The sequence below is a fragment of the Zingiber officinale genome, chromosome 6A (assembly GCF_018446385.1).
Source record: "Zingiber officinale cultivar Zhangliang chromosome 6A, Zo_v1.1, whole genome shotgun sequence".
NCBI lineage: Eukaryota > Viridiplantae > Streptophyta > Magnoliopsida > Zingiberales > Zingiberaceae > Zingiber > Zingiber officinale.
Genome location: NC_055997.1, coordinates 115,576,175 through 115,597,131, shown reverse-complemented (window position 1 = coordinate 115,597,131; position 20,957 = coordinate 115,576,175). Strand labels below are relative to the sequence as shown.

The following is a 20,957-nucleotide window of genomic DNA, read 5'->3' as shown; positions in this document are numbered from 1 at the left end:
TGGAGAGAGCTTAACGTGGAGATGAGCTGAGCTTTTGTTAAAAGGCAAACCATATTAAAGAATTTATTTTTTGCCACGTATGCAATGCCAGCAAACAAATCGCGCACAGGCGCGTTTGTTAAGTCCCGCAGGCTAACAGCATTGTATATATATATATATATATATATATATATATATATATATATATATATATATATATATATATATATATATATATATATATATAAATAAAGACTATGATTAGAAAATATAGAATTTAAATAATACAAACAATTGACTTTCGATCAAGTTAAAGTACACAAATCAGGAACCTTAATAATTGAACTATCAAGAATTGTGAGTGATCCGGCGATAAGAACAGGGGACCCTCATTGTAAAGGGTCAATGCCACGTGGAAGTCAAAGAGCCGGGCGGTCCATCGAAGAAGGTCGGACCAGCTAGGCTGACCGGAGAAGGGGACTGACCGACCGAGCGGCCGCCCGGTGTTCGGCCGATGGCAAAAGGCACCCCTATGGGAGTCGGGGTTCCAGCGCTCATTGGGTAAGATCGTAGGGCCGAGCGGACAGCACACTCGGCCGAAGACATGAAGCATACTGCTAACAGTCGCCACTACACTACCGATAATTTCCCTAGTGGACCATCATATATGACCGGTCGGACGGAAGGTAGAGGTGGGTCGATCGGACGCCCGGCAGGAGTACGGGGAAAAAGACAAGGGACATCTTCTAGCAGCGGATATGCTCCACATGTAGGTCATACGCCAAATCTTATGACGGGGTTCCGCTGTCCCATCAAGGACATGTCTGGACTGTAGCAGTATGGGTCAGGTAAGCTTCCTGACAGACACATACCGAGGTATGGGCTACGGACACGTATGTACCTCGGTGGACGTGCAGGAGCTCTTTCACCGCTCTATATAAAGAACCTCATACTTCGCCGGAGGTACACATTCTAATATTTTGAGAGCCACTTTTTTACTGCTTGCTTGTCTGACTTGAGCGTCGGAGGGTCGCCGCCGGGAACCCCTTCCCGGCCTGACTTCTGTGCAGGTTCGTCGGAGGTTCGTGCAACCAGTCGAAGATCCACGTCAGCAGCCGGGGAGCGCCACGTGGCCCAGCGTCCGTTGATTCAACATTCGGACAGGATCAGTGAGTAACAGGATAAATTAAGTAATTAACTATCATTGAATAAGATTTTTTCAGCATGAAAAGAAATTATATTTGACATCACATTAATATATGTTAAATAAAAGTATAAGATGTAATCTCTATTTGCCGACATAGACTTATGTTGCTCATTGCTTGACAAGGTAGTAATCTCCTCGCGTGCGGCCACTAGCGAAGCAGTTACTCGTCACCTGATGAGGCAGTGTTTGCCTCACATGTGGTCGCTTCACGAGCGATCACACACAAAACAGTTACTAGTCACTTGATGAGGTAGTGCCCGACTCACGAGCGATCATCACTCGTTGTCCCGTCGACCACCACTTGAGCGGCTAATGCTCGCTGGCTCTTTCTCATAGATGTAATTTTATTTTGTTGAATAAGAAATAAAAAATTTAGATTTCTTTTAAATAGTGAATTCCTCATTTGCAGATAGGTCCAACTCATCCCATTAATAAATTTGTAGGGCCTACCTCTTCTGATCCAGCGGATCTGATCTCTAAGAAGATAATAATATCCAAGAAGAACCATTGTATTATTTTAAAAGGAGTACTGTACATCATTTTGATAAAAATAAAATAAAATAAAAACAAGACAATTCTAAAAAACTAGATATGCTCTTTTAATGTTTACACTACATTTAAACGAGAACTTCTCATTTTGCTCCTTAAAGTTAAGGAATAATAAATATGAAAATACGGACTTATGTTCAGAAAATTTATGAAAAATGCCGGCGCAGACAAATTATAGTAATTTGTTCCAATGTAAACAGAGAAAGGATAACTCCTTTAATAAAAAAATAAAATAAAAGAAGAATAAAAGGAGATTTCTTTTAATATGAAATGAATATTTCTCTATCTTTTCTTTCTATATTTCTAACTTTTTCTTTAAATCCATCCTAGAGTTTTTAAAATAGTCACAATACCACTACTACTCTAACAGCCGTACCATATTCTTTAATCTCAAAATCTGCTCATAAATTTCCTTTTTAAAAAGAAAAACAATATGTGCACAAAGTATTTCGAAGATTACATTCCACATGCCAAATTCACGTTGCAGTGAGGAAAATAAGAAACCAAAAACAAAACTCAAAATAAGTGCAAATAATAATTGTCTTGTCATGCCAAAAATAAAAAAATAAAAATGGATGATGGCTTGTATAATTCTCAAAAAATCACATTCTTTAGTCGTAGTACAGAAGCTGTTGAGCAGATGAAAGATTGGGGTAACCTTCATAGATCACCTGAGAACCACCAATCCCTGCTGGAGCCTGTGCAGCAGCAAGTCCATGTTGGCCAACCATTGCTCCAGCAGCCGCCTGGCTTAAAGCCAGTTGACGCTGATACGCCAGGAGCTCAGTAGCTGTAAAACCTTGGAGATCTGGCATCGGAACAAGCTGAAATGGGGGAATGGGAAGCGGTAGTGGATTAGAAGCTGTTCCTGGTGGAGTTGGCTTGGTGCCCCAAGAACACTGCAAGAGTAATTGGATCTAAATAATGTTAGATGTATACCAGAAGAACACCAGAACAAGCCAGTTTTCAATACTATGTAGCAGAAGTGAGAACATACTTTCATTGATTTTCCACAAACTATCCTTCCATTAGCCATTTGAATGGCTAAAGCAGCTTCGTCATGGCTACCATATCTCACGAATCCAAATCCTTTATCCCTTTGTATCCTCACTTCCTCGATCACACCAGCCCCTAGAATATGGAATTGGAGATGAAGCTCAGTTTGTGTTACCTGAAAAATTATCGCCAGGTGAATTCATTCAACACAAACACAACCAAACATGTATTCCATATGTTGACATGGAACAAAAGGAGAAAAAATAGAGGCAAATAAACAGCTAAACATGATATTGAAGTCTAAATAATAGGTAGGAGTTACCTCATGGGCCAGATTACCGACATACACTGTTGTGTATGCAGGGTTGTTCTCAGGGATCATTTCATTTGTACTCTCTTGGGCACCATCTGTTCCTATCAAATGACGCAATGTGAGTTCTCTTTAAATTGCATCATATATTGGCATTTTGGTATACAAAGCAGCAGCACACACGATGTGTTTCAAGAGAAAAGCCAACTCTTGAATTAGAGAACTTGAATGGAGTAGTGACGGATGAGGATCTACACATAATCTTAGCAAGTAAATAAATCTTAGCAAGCTCACCAGGGTTGCTACTTCCTTCGGTCAAAAAAACTGCATTATGATCCTCACTTTGTGGTTTGTCTTCTCCAGTAGTCTTGGTTGCCCAATTGCACCTTATTTGTCGGCTTCCAAGCCATTTGCCTGGAGAAAAGGGTTTCCAATTAATCCATGGAAAATCAATTAGTCAGGAAAAATATTGAAATTACAGAAGCAGTATACAACCCTACCAGTCATGTCGTTAATAGCATTTTGAGCATCCTGCAAAGTTAACATGACAGTAAGGAGAAATAAAGGATTTTGCCTTCTGAGTTTTGTGAACAATAAACTAGCTTCAGACCAAATACAAGTTAACACGGGTTACAAGGAGAAAGTATAACAGTGGCTACAAGTTATGACTACCAAACAACTAAGAGCCAAGAACGTTTTCATCCTCCTGAGAAAAACCATTCCACTTGGTCAGAATTAAATCAATTAAAGTTAGTTTGAAGGCATATTTATAATGTTAATGTTCTCAAGCTGTTGGAACTTTCCAACTGGAAGGAATTAGGGGTATCCAGAAAAAAGAACAATCAAACCGAAACAGCATCGGACTTTCAACGAACTGGATCGAATTTTAGTCTGTCAAATGAAATTTGCTCCAGATCAAGCTTTGGATCCTCCTATAAAAACTTTAACAAAATGCTAGAGCAAATTTGACTTTAATTCAAACAACAGTGAACATTTATTTAACTAAAAATTCCTAAAAATTGAATATCTGAAAAAGCCAAACAACTCAACCTAAACTTGGATGAACAATAACAAAAATGTCTGAAATCTGAAATATGCAAAAAAAAAAAAAAAAAATCAAATTTTTATGTCAAATAGAACAACCAAAGCTGTTTCACCCTAAAGTATTGTTTGTGATACATTTGAAACCTCTAAAAATTAGTAGTAAAGAAAAAAAAAATCTGAAGTTTCTGAGAATTACTTTCATACCTGTTGGTTGCGAAAAGAAACAAAGCCAAATCCTCTAGAGCGCCCAGTTTTATTATCCCACATAACCCGTGCATCACTAAAGATTGAAAATAAGTTGAGTCATTTGCAAATGCCTGAATTTTATCTTCTATATTAATTAATCACTTGCTGTGCTACTTTCTTTGTCATAAGCTAAATAATTCTGATCTGAGCACAAGGAAAACATGTGAATGACTTACGAACAATTAGGGTACACTGAGAAGCATGCAAAAAGTGTTGCATCAGTGACCTCAGGACTTAAGTCACCAACAAAAATATGGTAATGTCCTGCTCAAATTGAAATTAAAAGCAAAATAGGTTCAAGTGAAAATTGTTTGGGGAGGTACTGGTCACCCCCAACAGAAAATGGTTCAGTAGTCTGAAATATATACCAGAAGTGTCTTCCCTTTGACCACTGGCATATGCCCAATTCACCTTGATTGCCTGGCCATATCTGGAGTAGTTCAATAATATGAGAGATCCAAAATAAAAATTATCATATACAGGAAAATTCTGCCATGCATCTTAAAGAGATCTTACATCTGTCGTCCGTGCAATGACATGATTGCAAGAGCTGCAGATCTTCGATCATGGTAATCAACAAACCCAAAAGAAGACTACAAAATAGATGATACATGATCAGACAGAGACATAACAACATTAGGAGAAATTTTAAATATTAAAATGCACTTATTTCTGTTTCCTTTGTTACTCTGTAGAAGTTTCCACATGCTGACAATAAATCAACCAACTAGAGCAGATGGCAGATACTATTTCAAAACGACAATATTCCAAGAATTATGTGATTCTTATGGGATTTGATCACTCAGTGAGCGGTTCAAACATTACTCAAGCCCTGGTGATTCACCATCCAAGTTGCCTTGCTTGGTTGAGTACTACAAGGAAGAAATCCATTATATATTATCTATCATGCACACTTTGAGCAGCCAATCTGAAAAATATTTGCCAATGGGGACAAGGGAAGAGATCAAATTAGATGTCTGCAAACACTTTGACACCCTGCCCGTAAGACTTCAAATTGCTTGTGCAAAAACTTCCAAAGGATAGAAATCATGTTAGATTGAACCAAAGATATTCTGCAATATTCACTTAGTCATTTTACCACAAAATTATCATATCCATGCGTTATTCTTAACGCCTTAAACTCAGTAAGGATTTTCAAGCTTTTAATCAGAACGAATGAGCCTGGAAATTTATTTTCTGCCACCAATACTAATATATAATGGGGAAATCTTTAGCCTACCTCATTATAGCGGTGCAAATTTTTGTGAGGATTTTTCCTAAACCGTCACAAATATATTTTTCCCCATAGCATAACTATGATGTTGCATCTAGTTACACAATATGTGTAAGTACCCGAGTAAATTTTGATGTGATCAACAGATTTAAGTTATGTCCTATGGTGTTTTGATCCTTATGTCTAAGTGTGCAGAAACTTAGGAACACAAGAAATCAAGCGGAAGACGAGGACGAGAAGGATGACATGAGAATCAAGTCGATGGGCTCGGTGCATCCGAGAGATGAGAAGCTGTAGAAGAGTACACAGCGAGAAGGACGTGCGTGGCGCTTCCGAGGGACGAGAAGTCGAAGCAGAAGATTGCTCGAGGAGAAGGCTGGAGTTGGATTCGGGTGAGCTCAACTCTGGAATGCCGGAGGATAACCCAAGCGACCGGAGAAGAAGCTAGCGACCAGAGAAGGCGTCAGACGGTCAGCGAATGGCTGACTGATCCGGGCGCCCGAACCACCAAGGCGTATGTTATCGTAGTGTCGTTGCTGTGGATCACTTTGGGTCCACGTCAACAACGGTTCGGGCGCCTAGACATGGTCCAGGCACCCAGACATCGAAAAATTCAATCTCGAAGCCGTTGCATGGAGATAAAGCTTGCCTCGCTGCTGCTCGGAGAGGGCCCAAGCGTTCGGAGATGCCACGTCAACAAACGACCACTTTCGACTAGTGGACTATAAATAGAGCCTTGGTCTTCTTCATTGAAGTAGAACACATTTGTATTTCATCTACGAATTCTGTTAGTTGTTTTTGTGTTTTCAACAACGGTAAAAGACTACTCCACCTACGATGAAAGGAGAATTTTAGTGAACTTCATCTTCCTTAGATCAAACTATCCTGGTTGTAACTAAGTAAAATTCTATTTATCTCTTACTTTTTTTATGTTGTTTATTTTGTCTAAGTGTGCAGGAACTTAGGAACACAAGAAGTCGAGCGGAAGACGCAGTGGATGAGAAGGATGGCATGAGAATCAAGTCGATGGGCTTGGTGCATCCGAGGGATGAGAAGTTGTAGAAGAGTACACAGCGAGAAGGACGTGCGTGGCACTTCCGAGGGACGAGAAGCCGGAGCGGAAAACTACTTGAGGAGAAGGCTGGAGTTGGATTCGGGTGAGCTCAACTCTGGAATGTCGGAGGATAACCCAAGCGACAGGAGAAGAAGCTAGAGACCAGAGAAGGCGTCAGACGGTCAGCGAATGGCTGACTGATCCGGGCGCCCGAACCACCAAGGCGCATGTTATCGTAGTGTCATTGCTGTGGATCACTTTGGTTCCACGTCAACAATGGTTCGGGTGCCCGGACATGGTCCAGGCGCCCAGACATGGAAAAATTCAATCTCGAAGCCATTGCATGGGGATAAAGTTTGCCTCGCTGCCGCTCGGAGAGGGCCCAAGCGTCCGGAGATGTCACGTCAACAAACGACCACTTTCGATAATGGATTATAAATAGAGCCTTGGTCTTCTTCATTGAAGTAGAACACATTTGTATTTCATCTACGAATTCTGTTAGTTGTTTTTGTGTTTTCAACGACGGAAAAAGGCTACTCCGCCTATGATGAAAGGAGAATTTTAGTGAATTTCATCTGCCTTAGATCAAACTATCCTGGTTGTAACCAAGTAAAATTCTATTAATCTCTTACTTCTTTTTATGTTATTTATTTTGTTTAAACTAACAGTGTGACTTTGCTAAGAACGATAGCAAAAGAAAGTGTTAAATTACAGGACAATTTACCCCCCTCTTACCGGCTCCTCCGGGAGCAACATATATTATGTTGTATTACCTCACCCTCCAACAGTGTCATATTTGCCACAATAATTATAGAAACCAGAAGAGCAATTGCTACTATATATATATATATATATATATCAGCATCCACCATGGAGTTCATGATGCAATAAACTAAAACAATTCAACATGCATGATGGCTTGCTGCCTAAGCTCCATCGTCCAGCAATCCTACTGGAATGACAAGAGAATCTATCACGGACTCCAATATCAAAGGACTACCTAATCCACGTGGACCCCATCTTATACATACCATTATTAATGCCAATAGAATGCAGATCATCTAAGACAAAAACCATGGCCCTCGAAAATCAGTATACAGAAAGGGGGAACAGAAAACCCCTGAAGATAAATAATGATTCAGCTCTAGCATCTTCAATATCCGATGACAACCTTGTCCACATGAACAAAATCCTAAAAGCTAATATCAGAGGACTACCTAATCCACGTGGACCCCATCTTATACATACCATTATTAATGCCAATAGAATGCAGATCATCTAAGACAAAAACCATGGCCCTCGAAAATCAGTATACAGAAAGGGGGAACAGAAAACCCCTGCAGATAAATAATGATTCAGCTCTAGCATCTTCAATATCCGATGACAACCTTGTCCACATGAACAAAATCCTAAAAGCTAATATCAGAGATGCCAATAGAACGCAGATCATCTTAGATAAGAAACAATGCACAGTAAATCAATATACTTAAAATAAAAGTTCCAGTTCCTGGACTAAGTATAAAATGTTCATTAATTAAGCTTTTTTCAAGGGTTTCATATTGCTAGAAAACCTTCTCATGTTCCACTAGGAAATCCATTGTTTCTAAACTCCCATCCAAATTTAGTCCTACTTACAAAACCACATGTTGTATGCAACTGTATTTTGTCTTCATTCCAGTTATATGCTTTCACAGTCTAGCACAGGCTTGATTATAGAATAAACAAAAAAAACTACCTAGGACAAGCTATAGCTTAATAATCGTTCATGTTTAACACAGACCAGAATCTACTAAAGTAATCTGAAATTTCTATCTAAAAACTAAGTGATCCAAATAAACAAGCTTGTGGTTCCACATCTTCAATAAGTAAAGGAATCAGTGATGCTAATAAGAGCACAGAGAATGACCCATCGACTTAAGGATAAAAGATGTAATAGATGTGATCCAGGAAAAAAAACCTTTTCTTTTCTGATTAGTTTGCATCCTTCAAGTGGACCAACACTTTGAAAAACTTCTGCAAGCAGGCTCTCTGTCACATTTTGATGGATATTGCCCACATATCTAATAAAACAAAGGAATTAAAAAAGAATCCACGCTCAAGCTGAAATATTTAAAATTGCATACAAAAGCTTTAGGATAGAAGGAAATCCAGATTTTCAATAATGTCTTATTAACAGAAAATGTGTCCCGAAGAAGTCTGAAGTTAGGGCAGACTAAATGTGCAATCTTTTAGGACATTCACCAAAATCTACCCATTGGGAAGTTGCTATCAAAATGACCTTCATATGCAATTTTTGAAACAAGTGGGCTGGAACTTTGAAAGAAAATGGGGAAAAGGAAATAAAAAAAGAAAGGCAAACAAAGAAAAAAAACCAAAAATAGACACTCACACACTGCGGCATGTGGATGGATCAAAACCAGGCGGAAGATTGCCACTTGGAACAGGTTCTATCTGCAAAATGTGAATGTAAAGAAAAAAAAACAACTAGAGAAACTATAGTTATCCTAACAACTGGGGAAATTAAAAAATCAGAAAAATACTAACAACAATCGGACATGGAATTCCAATTCGAATCCTCTTATGCAATGAAGCCTAACAAGGGACTATAAATTTTAAAAATGCAAAGGAATTTCTACTACATGCTCTGATCAGTAAAGTCCAAGAACAGAAATCAACTTATCCGAATATTAGTAAAGTAAAAAAGGGATATTGATCAACATCTATCTCCAAGAGGCAAGGCTGAAAATTTCAACCCCTTCCTGGAAGACATAAGTGGGAATCACATCCACCACTTGTTTTGGAGTATAATTCACAGGAGAAATGTTAGAGATAAAATCATATGATATTAGAGTGAAACATAGTAGAATACTGAAAATGTAACTCCAAACAAAAGGCCTTCTTTAGGAGAGTGTTTTAGGGAGCAGCCAAACCCAAGTCATAACTTTCACCTTAGATTATAGCCAAACTACAAATAGAGAAAGTAACAAAGAAAAATGGAAAAATAATCATTGGATTCGCAATTACATAATCCAGATGTTATATAAGTGAGTGGCAGATCCAAACACTTACATTTGGAGACATATAATTTTGTTAAAATGCCATCTTTGAAATCTAGGAAAGGATACAAAGACAATAATTTTACTCAATCAAAGGACTGGAAAAATGTGTTGAATCATTTTGGAACAAGGAAAAAAGAAAATCCAGGGGCATGGTCTGAGGAATAATGGTTAAATATCAAAATGGATAAAATGTCAAGGGATGATAACAGAAGCATAAGAGCTTCCAGCCAACCATACATAAAAATAAAAAGAGGTAAGAGAGCTAGAATTACTGGATCGCAGCAAATAATGACTGAAATCCAAGCAAATTGGCATCATGTTCGTCATTCCATAGCCCAGTAAAAAGAATGTCACGCAACAGAAACTTTGTAACAGAACTTGAGCGAATGAAGCGTCTGAATATACTCAATGTGGTTAATAACCTCTTTTAAATTAAAGTAATGCAAGCAGCAAGTGACACTGCATTAAAAGGTAAGTTTATCACTCTAGCTCATATTTATAGAACTTTTTTTTTTTTTTTATAGGAGTTAGCCTTTAAATATCTTTTTTGACATAAATAGAGTCTGAAAATAAGTTAATTATAAAATTACTTTAAAAATTGTTATAATGCCTGTTTTAGATAATATATAAGAAAGCAAGCCTCTGTTTTGAAGAAGGCAAGTCTCGTACTCAAGACATTTGTTGCCTTACATATAAGCTAATTAATTGACTCCGTATGCCACATTTTATTTTGTTGTATAGTTGCGGTGTGACATCAATAGTCATGACGTTGCTAACAAGTAAATCTCAAAAAGAAAAAAGGCACTTGTTAAGTAGGGCAGCATTCAGGGCACATGGAATGACCTCAGCGTGAGACAAAAGTAGAAGGGTGGAGCAGCAGCATATACAAATTATACAGAAATAGAAATGATTATAAGGATTAGAAACAACCACAATGAAAATAGGAATATGTTTCCTGCAGATCGTTACCTACCGACATTTGCCCAATGAGAAAACCTAGGCATTTTACCCTTGATCCCCCGAGGATGTTCAATTTTTAACACACGCATGTCCAGACCAAAATTCAGTAATGCAATTCAAATCCACTGGAACCAGTAATTCATGAACAGGGGAAATTTTTCAGGCTTTGAAAAAGTTACATGTGATTCCGCCATGTTGTTCTTTTGAAACTAAATGGTAATCAAAATCCTCACTTGCCATCTAATACATTCGACTTTGAATGTTTGTGGAGGGCATGGGTGGTCAAATGACTCCTATAAATATGTGTACAATCTCGAGACAAAGTGACAACGATCGACGGGGCGAATTAAAACCCGCTCAATACATGAATGTTTACTTGACAACAATCGAAGATACTTGCTGCTTGGATATATCACTATCTACAAAGAAATATAATAAACTGGCATAAAGATCGCAGCCACACCTGCGACATGGCGGCAGCCAAGACCCCGGAATGGTAAATCTGCTGCTGCTGCTGCTGCTGGAGCATGACCTGCTGCATCAGGGCCTGCTGCTGCTGCAGCTTCAACCTCTGATTCATGTCGAAGTGATCAAACGGAGGGGAAACCTCGGGATCGGCCGATCGAGGGGACAAAACGGCGGATTGGCGAGAATCAAAGGATCGAGAGGGAGCGATGGGCGCGAGGATGAAGGAATCGGGAATGGGGAAGCACCTCTCGCCTGTGGCTTGCACCGTTCTCCCAGCGAAGAGAAGGGGAAGTGGCAGAAGAAGAGCGATTCTTGCTTCCTTTCAACAAACGAAAATAAATAGGCAAGAAATAGCCAATCCAACCCCCAAGGGCATTTTGTCGTATTGGTAAAAAAATATATTAAATATTAGGGTTTAAGTAAAAAAAATGAACATTTTATGTAACCCCAAACAATTACTTCAATTTTTAAATAGCTCCTGCAATTTAGGCACTGTTAAATTGAATCATACATGAAGAATGATGGTTTTCTTTTAACATGTTTAATACATAAATTGACGGTATCCCTTGCATTTAGCTTTGTAGTTATTAAAAATAAACAAAAAGGAAAAACAACTCTCGGAGGCAGTCTTAAATTTAGCTTTTACATTGTTGGAAAAGTAATTGAGTTTAGTAAGATGAACTGTGTCCATTGTTTATTTCCTCTTCCACATTCGGTTGGAAGAAAAGAATCCAAGAGTTTCATCGTCGTAGCGGGATCGTTTTCTGTGTGATCTTTCCGATGATGTTTCGCCTATGTGGATCGACTTTTTAGTTGATCCGCATAAGTACATTAGATATATATTTTTTTTTTGTTTTTTGATTAGTATAACACTTCTTTTGGCTTTGGTTTGAAAGCCAAGTTTTAGAAGAAAGGTTTCATGGGCTTCCTTTGTTGCTTCAAATCATCCGACCTACGAGAAGAGACTTCTATCGAGGGAGACCGCGCGAGAGTGTATCACAACCCATTGACCTCGCTTGTCAATAACCTTTCACTTGGCTCAGGTGTGAATCTCTTCGCGTGTCCACATTGTTCTTGAGATCTTGTATCTCAAAGTTATGAATTGGCACAAAAAATGTGTAGATACCGGAAATCATAGATCGATCGCGGAGGAAATCCTACGGTTCAGGAACAACCCCAATTCCACGGTTGTTTTTACATTTGATCAACTCTTAACTGCGACTTTCAACTTCAAAGCGGAATGCTTCCTCGGTGAAGGTGGCTTTGGAAGAGTTTACAAAGGTCGTCTCAAGGACACAAACCAAGTACTGAAATCCGAGAAAGAATTGCAAATGATCTTTTATTTATTTACCGATTTTTTTCCTTCACATTTTTCCAATCTTCTTGCAGGATATAGCGGTTAAGCAACTCGAAAGGAACGGTTTGCAAGGGAATAGAGAGTTCCTCGTTGAAGTGCTCATGTTGAGTTTACTCCACCATCCAAACCTTGTCAACCTAATTGGCTATTGTGCCGAAGGAGATCAAAGAATCTTAGTCTATGAATACATGGCATTGGGCTCTTTAGAGGATCATCTACTCGGTAAACCACGAATATAGATGATGTTTCCGTATTGATTTAACTTATTTTGATCGAATTGAGTCTTACAGATCTTTCGGCAAACGAGAAGCCGTTAGAGTGGCTTAGAAGAATGAAAATAGCTGAAGGAGCAGCGAAAGGATTGGAGTATTTGCACGACACCGCGAATCCTCCAGTGATATACAGAGATTTCAAAGCGTCTAATATTCTTCTCGATGCGGAGTACAACCCGAAGCTATCTGATTTCGGCCTTGCAAAGGTTGGGCCGACCGGTGATAAGAGCCATGTCTCGACGAGGGTGATGGGGACTTATGGTTATTGTGCTCCGGAGTATGCACTCACAGGGCAACTGACCAAGATGTCCGATGTGTATAGCTTCGGGGTCGTGTTTTTGGAGATAATAACAGGGAGGAGAGCTATCGATTTGTCGAAACCTTCAGACGAGCAGAATCTCATCCATTGGGTATATCCTTTTTTTCGGCTTTTGCCAATTAGTTCTTTCGACAATTGTCGGCATTGCTTTTGATCGAATTCCTTGTGTCGGAGCAGGCAGAACCCAGGTTTAAGGATAAAAGGAGATTCGTGGAGATGGCTGATCCTTTGTTGGAAGGGAGATACCCCCTGAAGGGCTTGTACCAAGCCCTCGCGATCGCGGCGATGTGCCTACAAGAGGACGCGACCAATCGACCTTTGATTAGCGACGTGGTGACTGCAATCGAATACTTGGCACACCCCGCGGACGACTCCAAGGAAGCAACAACAGGAAGCCAACCGCCGGCCAGTTCCGCAAAAGAAAACGACATTGGCCGGGAAGAAGGTGGATCCGCCTTGCAAGATAATAGTGAACGAGAAGCTCATAGCTCATCGAGACACAAAGGAGAGAGTATGGATAGAATGTAATAATATTCTAAAGAAAAAAAGTAAACAAAATTATTTCACTGAAGCCACCAAAACAGAGAGCAAACGGTATTTCCGATTTTGACCTATTTAATTATATTAATTCTTAAATATAATGGCAATAATTCCTACTGAACATGCTCTAAATATTTTTGTTATTCGAATTGCTAGGTAAAATAATAATCGACAAAGTCGCATCCCCTCTAACCCAGATCAAATCTTCTGTCTCTAAATTTTTCTATCTCCGTGTCCTCTGCCGATCGGACAGATCAGATTACATCTTAAGTCATCATGACATCTTTAAAATATGTACAGTATCCTTGTAATGTGCAAGGCATCCTTGAGATATAATCTGATTCATCCGATCGACAAGAAGATACGGAGACAGAAAAATTTGGGGACAGAGAATTTGATCTCCTCCAACCCACCCATATCTTATTCTTCTTACCAACTCACTTAAGACTTTGAAAATTGTATTTCTTCGACTTTCTGCCTTCTCTCTTCGCTCTCTACCTTGTTTCCTGCCCATGGATTTACCCTTTCAAAACCATTAACCCATTAATCAAATATTAATATATTAATTATCAAAATAGTCACCAAAATCTTATTATTGTTCTAAATTCTTTCTATAAATATAATCCAACCCATTGAGGCATTTCATCGAGCGCCCCAATGGCGATCTCCGTGTCCAGGTTTGCCGCCCTCACTTTCCTCGCCGTGGCCTCCGCCTGCCTTGTAAAGTTCGGCCAATTACCAGTGGCGGCGTGCATTCCCCTCGTCTTCGTCCTCCCGTTCTTTTTCGTGACTTATGGCGGCGGTGGCGATGGTAAAACTCCGCCTGGCCCCGTCGCTTTGCCCGTCTTCGGCAACTGGCTTCAGGTGGGGAACGACCTCAACCACCGGAATCTGGTGGGGATGGCTAAGAAGTACGGAGATGTGTTCCTGCTGCGGCTGGGCGTGCGGAACCTGGCGGTGGTCTCCGACCCCAAGCTCGCCGCCGAGGTGCTCCACACGCAGGGCGTGGAGTTCGGCTCGCGGCCGCGCAACCTGGTGTGGGACATCTTCACCGACAGCGGCAAGGATATGGTGTTCACCGAGTATGGCGACCACTGGCGCAAGATGCGGCGGATCATGACCATGCCCTTCTTCACTAATAAGGTGGTGGCGCAGTATCGGGAGATGTGGCAGGAGGAGATGAACGCGGTGGTGGAGAGCCTGCGGGCGGCGCCGGCGGAGGGCGTAGTGGTGCGCCACCGCCTCCAGCTCATGCTCTACAACATCATGTACAGGATGATGTTTGACGTGCGGTTCGAGTCGGCGGAGGACCCTCTGTTCCAGCAGGCCACGCGGTTCAACTCGGAGCGGAGCCGCCTCGCGCAGAGCTTCGATTACAACTACGGCGACTTCATCCCCATCCTGAGGCCCTTCTTGAAGGGCTACTTGGAGAAATGTAGGGACCTGCAGAGCCGTCGGCTCGCCTTCTTCAACGATAACTATGTCGAGAAAAGAAGGTACTTGACCAAATCGTTGGAATCGATACCGCTACCACGAAAAGACTTGATTTTGCCCTAATTTTTCGATTTCGGAACAGGAAGGTGATGTCCGCCAGACAGGGAAACAACGACCGGCTGAGGTGCGCCATGGACTACATCCTCGAAGCAGAGATGAACGGAGAGATCAGCTCCGACAACGTCATCTACATCGTCGAGAACATTAACGTTGCAGGTAATCAATTTAACTATGGATTGAGCATAAATCGATCTTACAATTACAAGTGATTTATCGGTTGATGGATGTGGACTGCAGCCATAGAGACGACGTTGTGGGGAATGGAGTGGGCACTGGCGGAGCTGGTGAACCACCCGAGTTGTCAGAATCGGCTTCGAGAGGAGCTTCAGAGAGTTCTGGGCGAGGAGCCGGTGACGGAGACAAGCCTACCTCGGCTGCCGTACCTGCAGGCGGTGGTGAAGGAGACGCTCCGACTGCACTCGCCGATCCCGCTGTTGGTCCCCCACATGAACCTCGACGCGGCGAAGCTCGGTGGGTACGAAATCCCCAAGCGGACGAAGGTCATCGTGAACGCGTGGTGGCTGGGGAACAACCCGGAGTGGTGGGTGCGGCCGGAGGAGTTCAGGCCGGAGAGGTTCCTGGAGGAGGAGGGGGAGGTGGAGGCGGTAGTAGGCGGCGGGAAGGTGGACTTTCGGTTCCTTCCGTTCGGGGTGGGCCGGCGGAGCTGCCCCGGGATCATCCTGGCGATGCCGCTGCTAGGGCTCGTCGTGGGAAAGCTGGTGAAGGAGTTCGAGATGGTGCCGCCTCCGGGGACGGAGAAGATCGACGTGACGGAGAAGGGAGGGCAGTTCAGCTTGCAGATCGCGAAGCACGCCACCATAGTCTTCTGCCCAGTTCTTGCGGCGTGAAAGCGGACATGGATCGCCCTCTGTTTAATGAAAATTTGGGGATTGTTTTTCGTTAATAACATAATTCTTGGGAGGGGCAAATAAGTCATATATTAAAAAATAAGAGCATTTAAATGTGTTTTGTTTGTTTTTGTTTTCAAATGTAATTTTGGCAATTTATCAAAAGGGTTCATTAAGTTTTCAGAATTTACCTAATCCAGGCAATACATTATAGAATTTTAAAAGTCCGTCTAATTTTCAAAATACCTTCTGTCGAATACATAGTTTAGTAATTTTAAAATTACTAAGTACATTCGGTTCAAGTTATCATATATCATTTTAGTTATATGATTATAAAATTATAAAAAATAAAACACAATCAAATGTTATTTGACCTAGTTTAATATTTTACTATATTACCCTTAATTATAAAATCAATTATATATTATTATTTATTAAACTCTAGGTTTTTTTATTTTTTCTTTTTCATATTTTTTATTTTTATGTGTTTTTTATGCACCCTAAAAAATATCATGAAAGATATCCTCCACTCCCCTATACTAAGCTCAGGGTGCAAGATATCAAAGTTTATAGTAAAAAAGTAATCCTAATACCAAGTCAATCGTCCCCTCATTCGTCATGTGCTAGAGGTGTAGGATATCAAGGCTCATAGTCAAAAAATATATATTGCACAATTGTCATATGGAGCAAGGGTGACCACATGGAGGGTCCACTCTCTAATACATGTTGATCGTCCCCTCATCTATGCACCCTTGGCGAGGATGCTAGGAGTGTAGGATATTAGTATTCATAGTCAGAAAATATATCTAACAAACTAGGAGGGCATGACTGAGGGTGTAAAATATTAAAGTTCATAGTCAAAAAAGATATCTTACACCCCTAGTGTACGCATCGATGACCCTTTCAGCCATGCACCCCTAACGTGCATAGTTAAAAAGGATATCTTAATGGGCCGCCCCCCTCCACTGTCACAGATGCGACAGAGTTGGGGCTAACTACATTGGAGGGTCACTCCTAATGTCATATCGGTCGCCCTCTCAATTACAAACATCTCAAGAGTGCAACATATCAAGGCTCATAGTTAGAAAATATATCTCACACCTTTGCTACAAAAGGGGGCATCTACATATGGGGCCACACCTAATGCCACATCAGCCACATTCTCTAGTTGGATATTAAGGTTCATAGTTAGAAAAGATATCTCACACCCCTAATATATGTGTTATGACCATGAATATAAGATATCAAGATTACCGCGAGGTATATAATATCATGACTCACTAAATAATATCCACCCTAGGATATTCTGAAATTATACATAAGCCCTATTTTTATTTTTTTTGCAAACCATATTGCATATTGTAAAAATTATTATATTGAATAATCTTTAAATCCACGCACACGGTGACACTGCACAGAGAAATACAAGCCTTGAAATATTCAAGACAAATTCTTTCTTTCTAAATGAAAAATCGAAATCACCAATCAGATCAAACACAGAAGTTAATTAATGCTTATCAGGAATAAATCATCAAGATCCAATCTTTTAGTCACAAATCAAAAAATAAAAATAAAAAAGATAGGAAAAACAAAGGAATTCATAACTCCTCCATCGTACTAAAAGCGTAAGGAGTCGGATTATTTAGGTTTGAATCCTTTCCAAAAAAAAGGAGAAAGGGCATGAAAAAGAAACATCAAAACATTGGAGAACTGCAAGATCCATGGACGAATTCTTCCTCGAATCATATGTTCCGGGGAGAGATTGGTGCTGACGTTGAACAAGCACTGGTGGTTCTGGTGAGGAGACGGGAGAAGGTGTTGCAGGAGGAGGAGTAGCGGCACGGAGAGTCGTTGGCGGCTTCGGAGTTGCTGAGATCGGAGAAGAGGGCAACGAAGGCGTCTAGGGACATATTACCGTAGCGTGCCTCGTCGCGATTGAGGGTGTCAAGGACGAATCCGAAGAAGTCCGGGTCGCAGGGGAAGACGAGGCAGCCTACGTCGCGGACAGGGAAGGCGTATTGCTCCTCCTTGAGGCGGAGTAAACCGTATACGGCAGGGAATTTGAGGGCCCGGATAGGGATCACGAAGCGCTGTTGATCAGGCCCAACGTAGACGGGAAGAGACCCAGGCGGGGGCGTGGAGCCACCGTCGTCGACGGATCCGCATCCAAGGGTGAGCGATCGCCACTTTCGTATCACGTGCTTCAGTTGCCCGATCTTGCGGAACCCCTCCAGCTTCTTCATCGCCGCCGGCGCTGCAGCCGTCGTCTCTCTCTATCTCTCTAGGGAATTAAATCGAACCGGTGGACAAAGACGGTGAAGATAGAAGTCGAGCTGGGTATCTATTTATAGGAAGAGAAATATATTTTGGCCCCTAAAGTTATAAATTTACAGGCATAGTTTTGATTAGGTCCTAGATAAAATTGATTTAATTTTATTTTTTTGCTTAAATAATTCATAATTGAATTCGATCTTATTATTATTATTATTATTATTATTATTATTATATATTTTATGGAAAATTTTTAGAAGATAGTATATATTTGAAATTAGAAAATAAGCCTAGGGGTGTATATATGAGTTATACTTTAGATTTTTCTAAACCGTAAAAAAGGAAACTAGGGTTTGAAATAACAATTCAATTAATACATTTACTATAAATATCTAAAAATTCCCTTAAATTTTATCTTCTATGGTATGGCGTATAATAAATAATTATTGTTTTCCTTAAAATGATTAAAAATAAAGTTTATTTATTCGATTACGTATCACTTGTAAAATATTGGGCTTTAGGCCCAATCATGTCACGATGATTTCACGCGAGGGTATTATCGTTATTAACAAACTTACGATGGGCTTGTATGCCTAGAGATTATTTCCACGTAAGTATAAAAAGAAGAAAGGCAGGATTAGGGTTAGCGAATTGGCGTCGGCGCGAGGTCGTAGAAGTGAGAAATGGGCGTCTTCACCTTCGTGTGTCGCAGCTCGGGCAGCGAATGGACCGCGAAGCAGCTTTCTGGCGATCTCGAGGCCTCGGCTGCTTCGACCTTTGATCTCCAACGGCAGCTTGTTCGTGCAGTGCTCGGTGTTGACTCCTCCGGCGGCGTACAGTCGTCCTTCTCATTGGTCTCTCCGTCTTCGGCCGTCTTCCAGGTGAGAGATCTGATCGATCTTTACATTGATCTTGCTGTTGAATTGATTATATCTTGCACACCGTATAAAACTATATGGTTCTGTTCTCTGTTCGTTTTTGTGCCTTTCGTAGTATTCTGAGTAGTGTTGGATTTTTTTTCCTTCGATAATTCTAATGATCTTATTGATAATTCTTTTGATCCACGTTAAAGTTAGATATTTGAGCAATTTGACTTCAATAATTGATTCAGTGAAATTATATTCTTTGAATAATTGTAACCAAAAATGGTATTTTTTAAGAGAAGCAGCACCTACTTAGCATATCAATTTGCTGAGATATCGACTCTGCCTTGTTCATTTGTATTCCTTGGGGTGAATAGTCCGATCTGTTAAAAGAATGCCCCTCTTAGGTAGAGCATGGATAGTCATAGAAGAATGAGTGTTGGTTAATGATGTTCCTCCGTCCAACTAAATTCTATTTCTTCTTTTTAAAGAATTTTTCCATGTTACGTTTACAGTAGTAACTAATCTGATCGGATTAATATCTTGTTCTGTCATAAATCTAATGATCTAACTTAGAATTCATTTGTAAAAGGGGAATTAGTTATATCTCAAATAGATGATAAAATCTGAGAAAATAAGTTGTGGACTTGGTCAAAAGAGATCATTAGAGTAAGAAAAGAAAGATTTAGTTTCTTTAATGGAATTATGATTAAGTTGATTTGGTAGTCTTAGTGATACAGGCTCCGTAGAGCTTATAGTTGATCCCAAAAAGATACCACCAACATAGCTTCGGGATGATGATGACAATGAAGATATGTCAGTGAAATAGCAAACCAAGTGGTTTGTATGGCATCTTAATCTTGCTCATACTTGTTTGTTCACTATTTATATTTCTGGGCTTCTAATCCATGTACTCATGTGGTTATTTGATACCCTATGCATTATTTTTTTTGGCTACTGTATGCACTATTTTGTCTGCAAGACTAAACTTTACCTCACTGCAATTCACCATTGAGCGATCTATCATCTTATTGATAATTTATAGCCTCAGAGTTTCTCTACATTTATAGCCTCAAAACCATTAGCTCCCATGCTATCAATTTTTATGTTGCTGTCCAGATTGAATTCTTTGCACCAATCATATTGCCATTTCATGTGTATTTGTGTTATATGGTGCAGGTAATCATCGGTGGTGGTGGGGGTGGTGGTGCATTCATCGGCGGTGGTGCTCCATCAGGCGCTGCAGCGGCAGGCGCTGGTGGTGGAGCAGCAGCTCCTGAGGCACCTCCTGCCGAGGAAAAGAAGGAAGAGAAGGAGGAGAGTGACGAGGACATGGGATTCTCCCTCTTTGATTAGTTTGGATCCAAAAGCATTTCTATTTTCTAAGGGCTTCTGTTCTAAGTCTGATGGTTATTGTGCTTTGGGAGATTATATCATTATGACCGAGTTTTATTAGACAAACCTAAACCTCTAGTTTGATGATTATAAAAGCTTTCATTTATTTTTATTTTTTAAATATTTGAAGGTTCAAATATTTTATTTAAAAATAGAAAAAGCGCCCCAAGTTTTTAAAATCATGGTATTTTTATTTTTAATATACATTCTAAATTTAACTTTTTAAAAAATATTTTATAAAATTAATTTAATCTGAATTTGAACCCTAATTTCATTCATCAAAAATTAGGTTAATAGGATATATCTTAATTGCATAAAATAATAAATAATCACATCTATAATTATTAATATAAAAAATTACATCAATAAAATGTGGATGTCAATTTTAATTCATACAAAAAAATTATATTTTTATAAAATGTCTGACTTAGG

At 40.1% G+C, this 20,957-nt stretch overlaps 5 protein-coding genes across 8 annotated transcripts; 3 read left to right on the top strand and 2 right to left on the bottom strand.

The window, feature by feature from the left end:
* Nucleotides 1-2,245: 2,245 nt before the first annotated feature.
* LOC121997593 (RNA-binding protein 208-like) lies at nt 2,246-11,441 on the bottom strand. Of its 4 annotated transcripts, none has more exons than XM_042552087.1 (12): nt 11,102-11,441; nt 9,009-9,070; nt 8,577-8,679; nt 4,848-4,924; nt 4,700-4,761; nt 4,508-4,595; nt 4,290-4,365; nt 3,542-3,572; nt 3,336-3,455; nt 3,054-3,145; nt 2,733-2,906; nt 2,246-2,652 (listed from the first exon to the last, which is right to left on the bottom strand). In XM_042552087.1, the coding sequence occupies exons 1-12, from the start codon at nt 11,216-11,218 to the stop codon at nt 2,347-2,349; spliced, it is 1,308 nt and encodes a 435-aa protein (XP_042408021.1). In that variant the 5' UTR covers nt 11,219-11,441; the 3' UTR covers nt 2,246-2,346. The 4 variants fall into 4 exon arrangements, with proteins under 4 accessions (XP_042408021.1, XP_042408022.1, XP_042408024.1 ...); XM_042552088.1 differs by having other exon boundaries at nt 3,054-3,139; XM_042552090.1 differs by having other exon boundaries at nt 2,246-2,634; nt 3,054-3,139; nt 11,102-11,439.
* On the top strand, nt 11,313-13,582 carry LOC121995197 (probable serine/threonine-protein kinase PBL23). The gene is made up of 5 exons (XM_042549003.1): nt 11,313-11,397; nt 12,229-12,410; nt 12,496-12,685; nt 12,754-13,145; nt 13,232-13,582. The coding sequence occupies exons 1-5, from the start codon at nt 11,313-11,315 to the stop codon at nt 13,580-13,582; spliced, it is 1,200 nt and encodes a 399-aa protein (XP_042404937.1).
* A 662-nt stretch (nt 13,583-14,244) lies between these two features.
* LOC121997591 (cytochrome P450 CYP73A100-like) lies at nt 14,245-16,168 on the top strand. The gene is made up of 3 exons (XM_042552086.1): nt 14,245-15,090; nt 15,171-15,304; nt 15,386-16,168. The coding sequence occupies exons 1-3, from the start codon at nt 14,252-14,254 to the stop codon at nt 15,994-15,996; spliced, it is 1,584 nt and encodes a 527-aa protein (XP_042408020.1). The 5' UTR covers nt 14,245-14,251; the 3' UTR covers nt 15,997-16,168.
* A 1,570-nt stretch (nt 16,169-17,738) lies between these two features.
* LOC121995196 (auxin-responsive protein SAUR50-like) lies at nt 17,739-18,239 on the bottom strand. The gene has a single exon (XM_042549002.1). It carries the CDS (start codon nt 18,237-18,239, stop codon nt 17,739-17,741), a length of 501 nt encoding a protein of 166 aa, XP_042404936.1.
* Nucleotides 18,240-18,879: 640 nt separating this feature from the next.
* LOC121997590 (60S acidic ribosomal protein P3-like) lies at nt 18,880-20,646 on the top strand. The gene is made up of 2 exons (XM_042552085.1): nt 18,880-19,148; nt 20,310-20,646. Exons 1-2 carry the CDS (start codon nt 18,951-18,953, stop codon nt 20,484-20,486), a joined length of 375 nt encoding a protein of 124 aa, XP_042408019.1. The 5' UTR covers nt 18,880-18,950; the 3' UTR covers nt 20,487-20,646.
* The last annotated feature ends 311 nt before the right edge of the window (nt 20,647-20,957 follow it).

What these genes read in the sequence shown, in the direction of transcription:
- LOC121997593 (XM_042552087.1), bottom strand. Translation starts at nt 11,218, where the DNA reads ATGAATCAGAGGTTGAAGCTGCAGCAGCAGCAGGCCCTGATGCAGCAG. An exon ending in TCATTGCACGGACGACAGAT is followed by an intron (nt 4,762 to 4,847) that starts GTAAGATCTCTT and finishes GAACTACTCCAG; the next exon opens with ATATGGCCAGGCAATCAAGG. An exon ending in CGAAGGAAGTAGCAACCCTG is followed by an intron (nt 3,146 to 3,335) that starts GTGAGCTTGCTA and finishes GTCATTTGATAG; the next exon opens with GAACAGATGGTGCCCAAGAG.
- LOC121995196 (XM_042549002.1), bottom strand. Translation starts at nt 18,239, where the DNA reads ATGAAGAAGCTGGAGGGGTTCCGCAAGATCGGGCAACTGAAGCACGTG.
- LOC121997591 (XM_042552086.1), top strand. Translation starts at nt 14,252, where the DNA reads ATGGCGATCTCCGTGTCCAGGTTTGCCGCCCTCACTTTCCTCGCCGTG. An exon ending in AACTATGTCGAGAAAAGAAG is followed by an intron (nt 15,091 to 15,170) that starts GTACTTGACCAA and finishes ATTTCGGAACAG; the next exon opens with GAAGGTGATGTCCGCCAGAC. An exon ending in CGAGAACATTAACGTTGCAG is followed by an intron (nt 15,305 to 15,385) that starts GTAATCAATTTA and finishes TGTGGACTGCAG; the next exon opens with CCATAGAGACGACGTTGTGG.
- LOC121997590 (XM_042552085.1), top strand. Translation starts at nt 18,951, where the DNA reads ATGGGCGTCTTCACCTTCGTGTGTCGCAGCTCGGGCAGCGAATGGACC. An exon ending in CGTCTTCGGCCGTCTTCCAG is followed by an intron (nt 19,149 to 20,309) that starts GTGAGAGATCTG and finishes TATATGGTGCAG; the next exon opens with GTAATCATCGGTGGTGGTGG.
- LOC121995197 (XM_042549003.1), top strand. Translation starts at nt 11,313, where the DNA reads ATGGGCGCGAGGATGAAGGAATCGGGAATGGGGAAGCACCTCTCGCCT. An exon ending in GTCTCAAGGACACAAACCAA is followed by an intron (nt 12,411 to 12,495) that starts GTACTGAAATCC and finishes ATCTTCTTGCAG; the next exon opens with GATATAGCGGTTAAGCAACT. An exon ending in AGCAGAATCTCATCCATTGG is followed by an intron (nt 13,146 to 13,231) that starts GTATATCCTTTT and finishes GTGTCGGAGCAG; the next exon opens with GCAGAACCCAGGTTTAAGGA.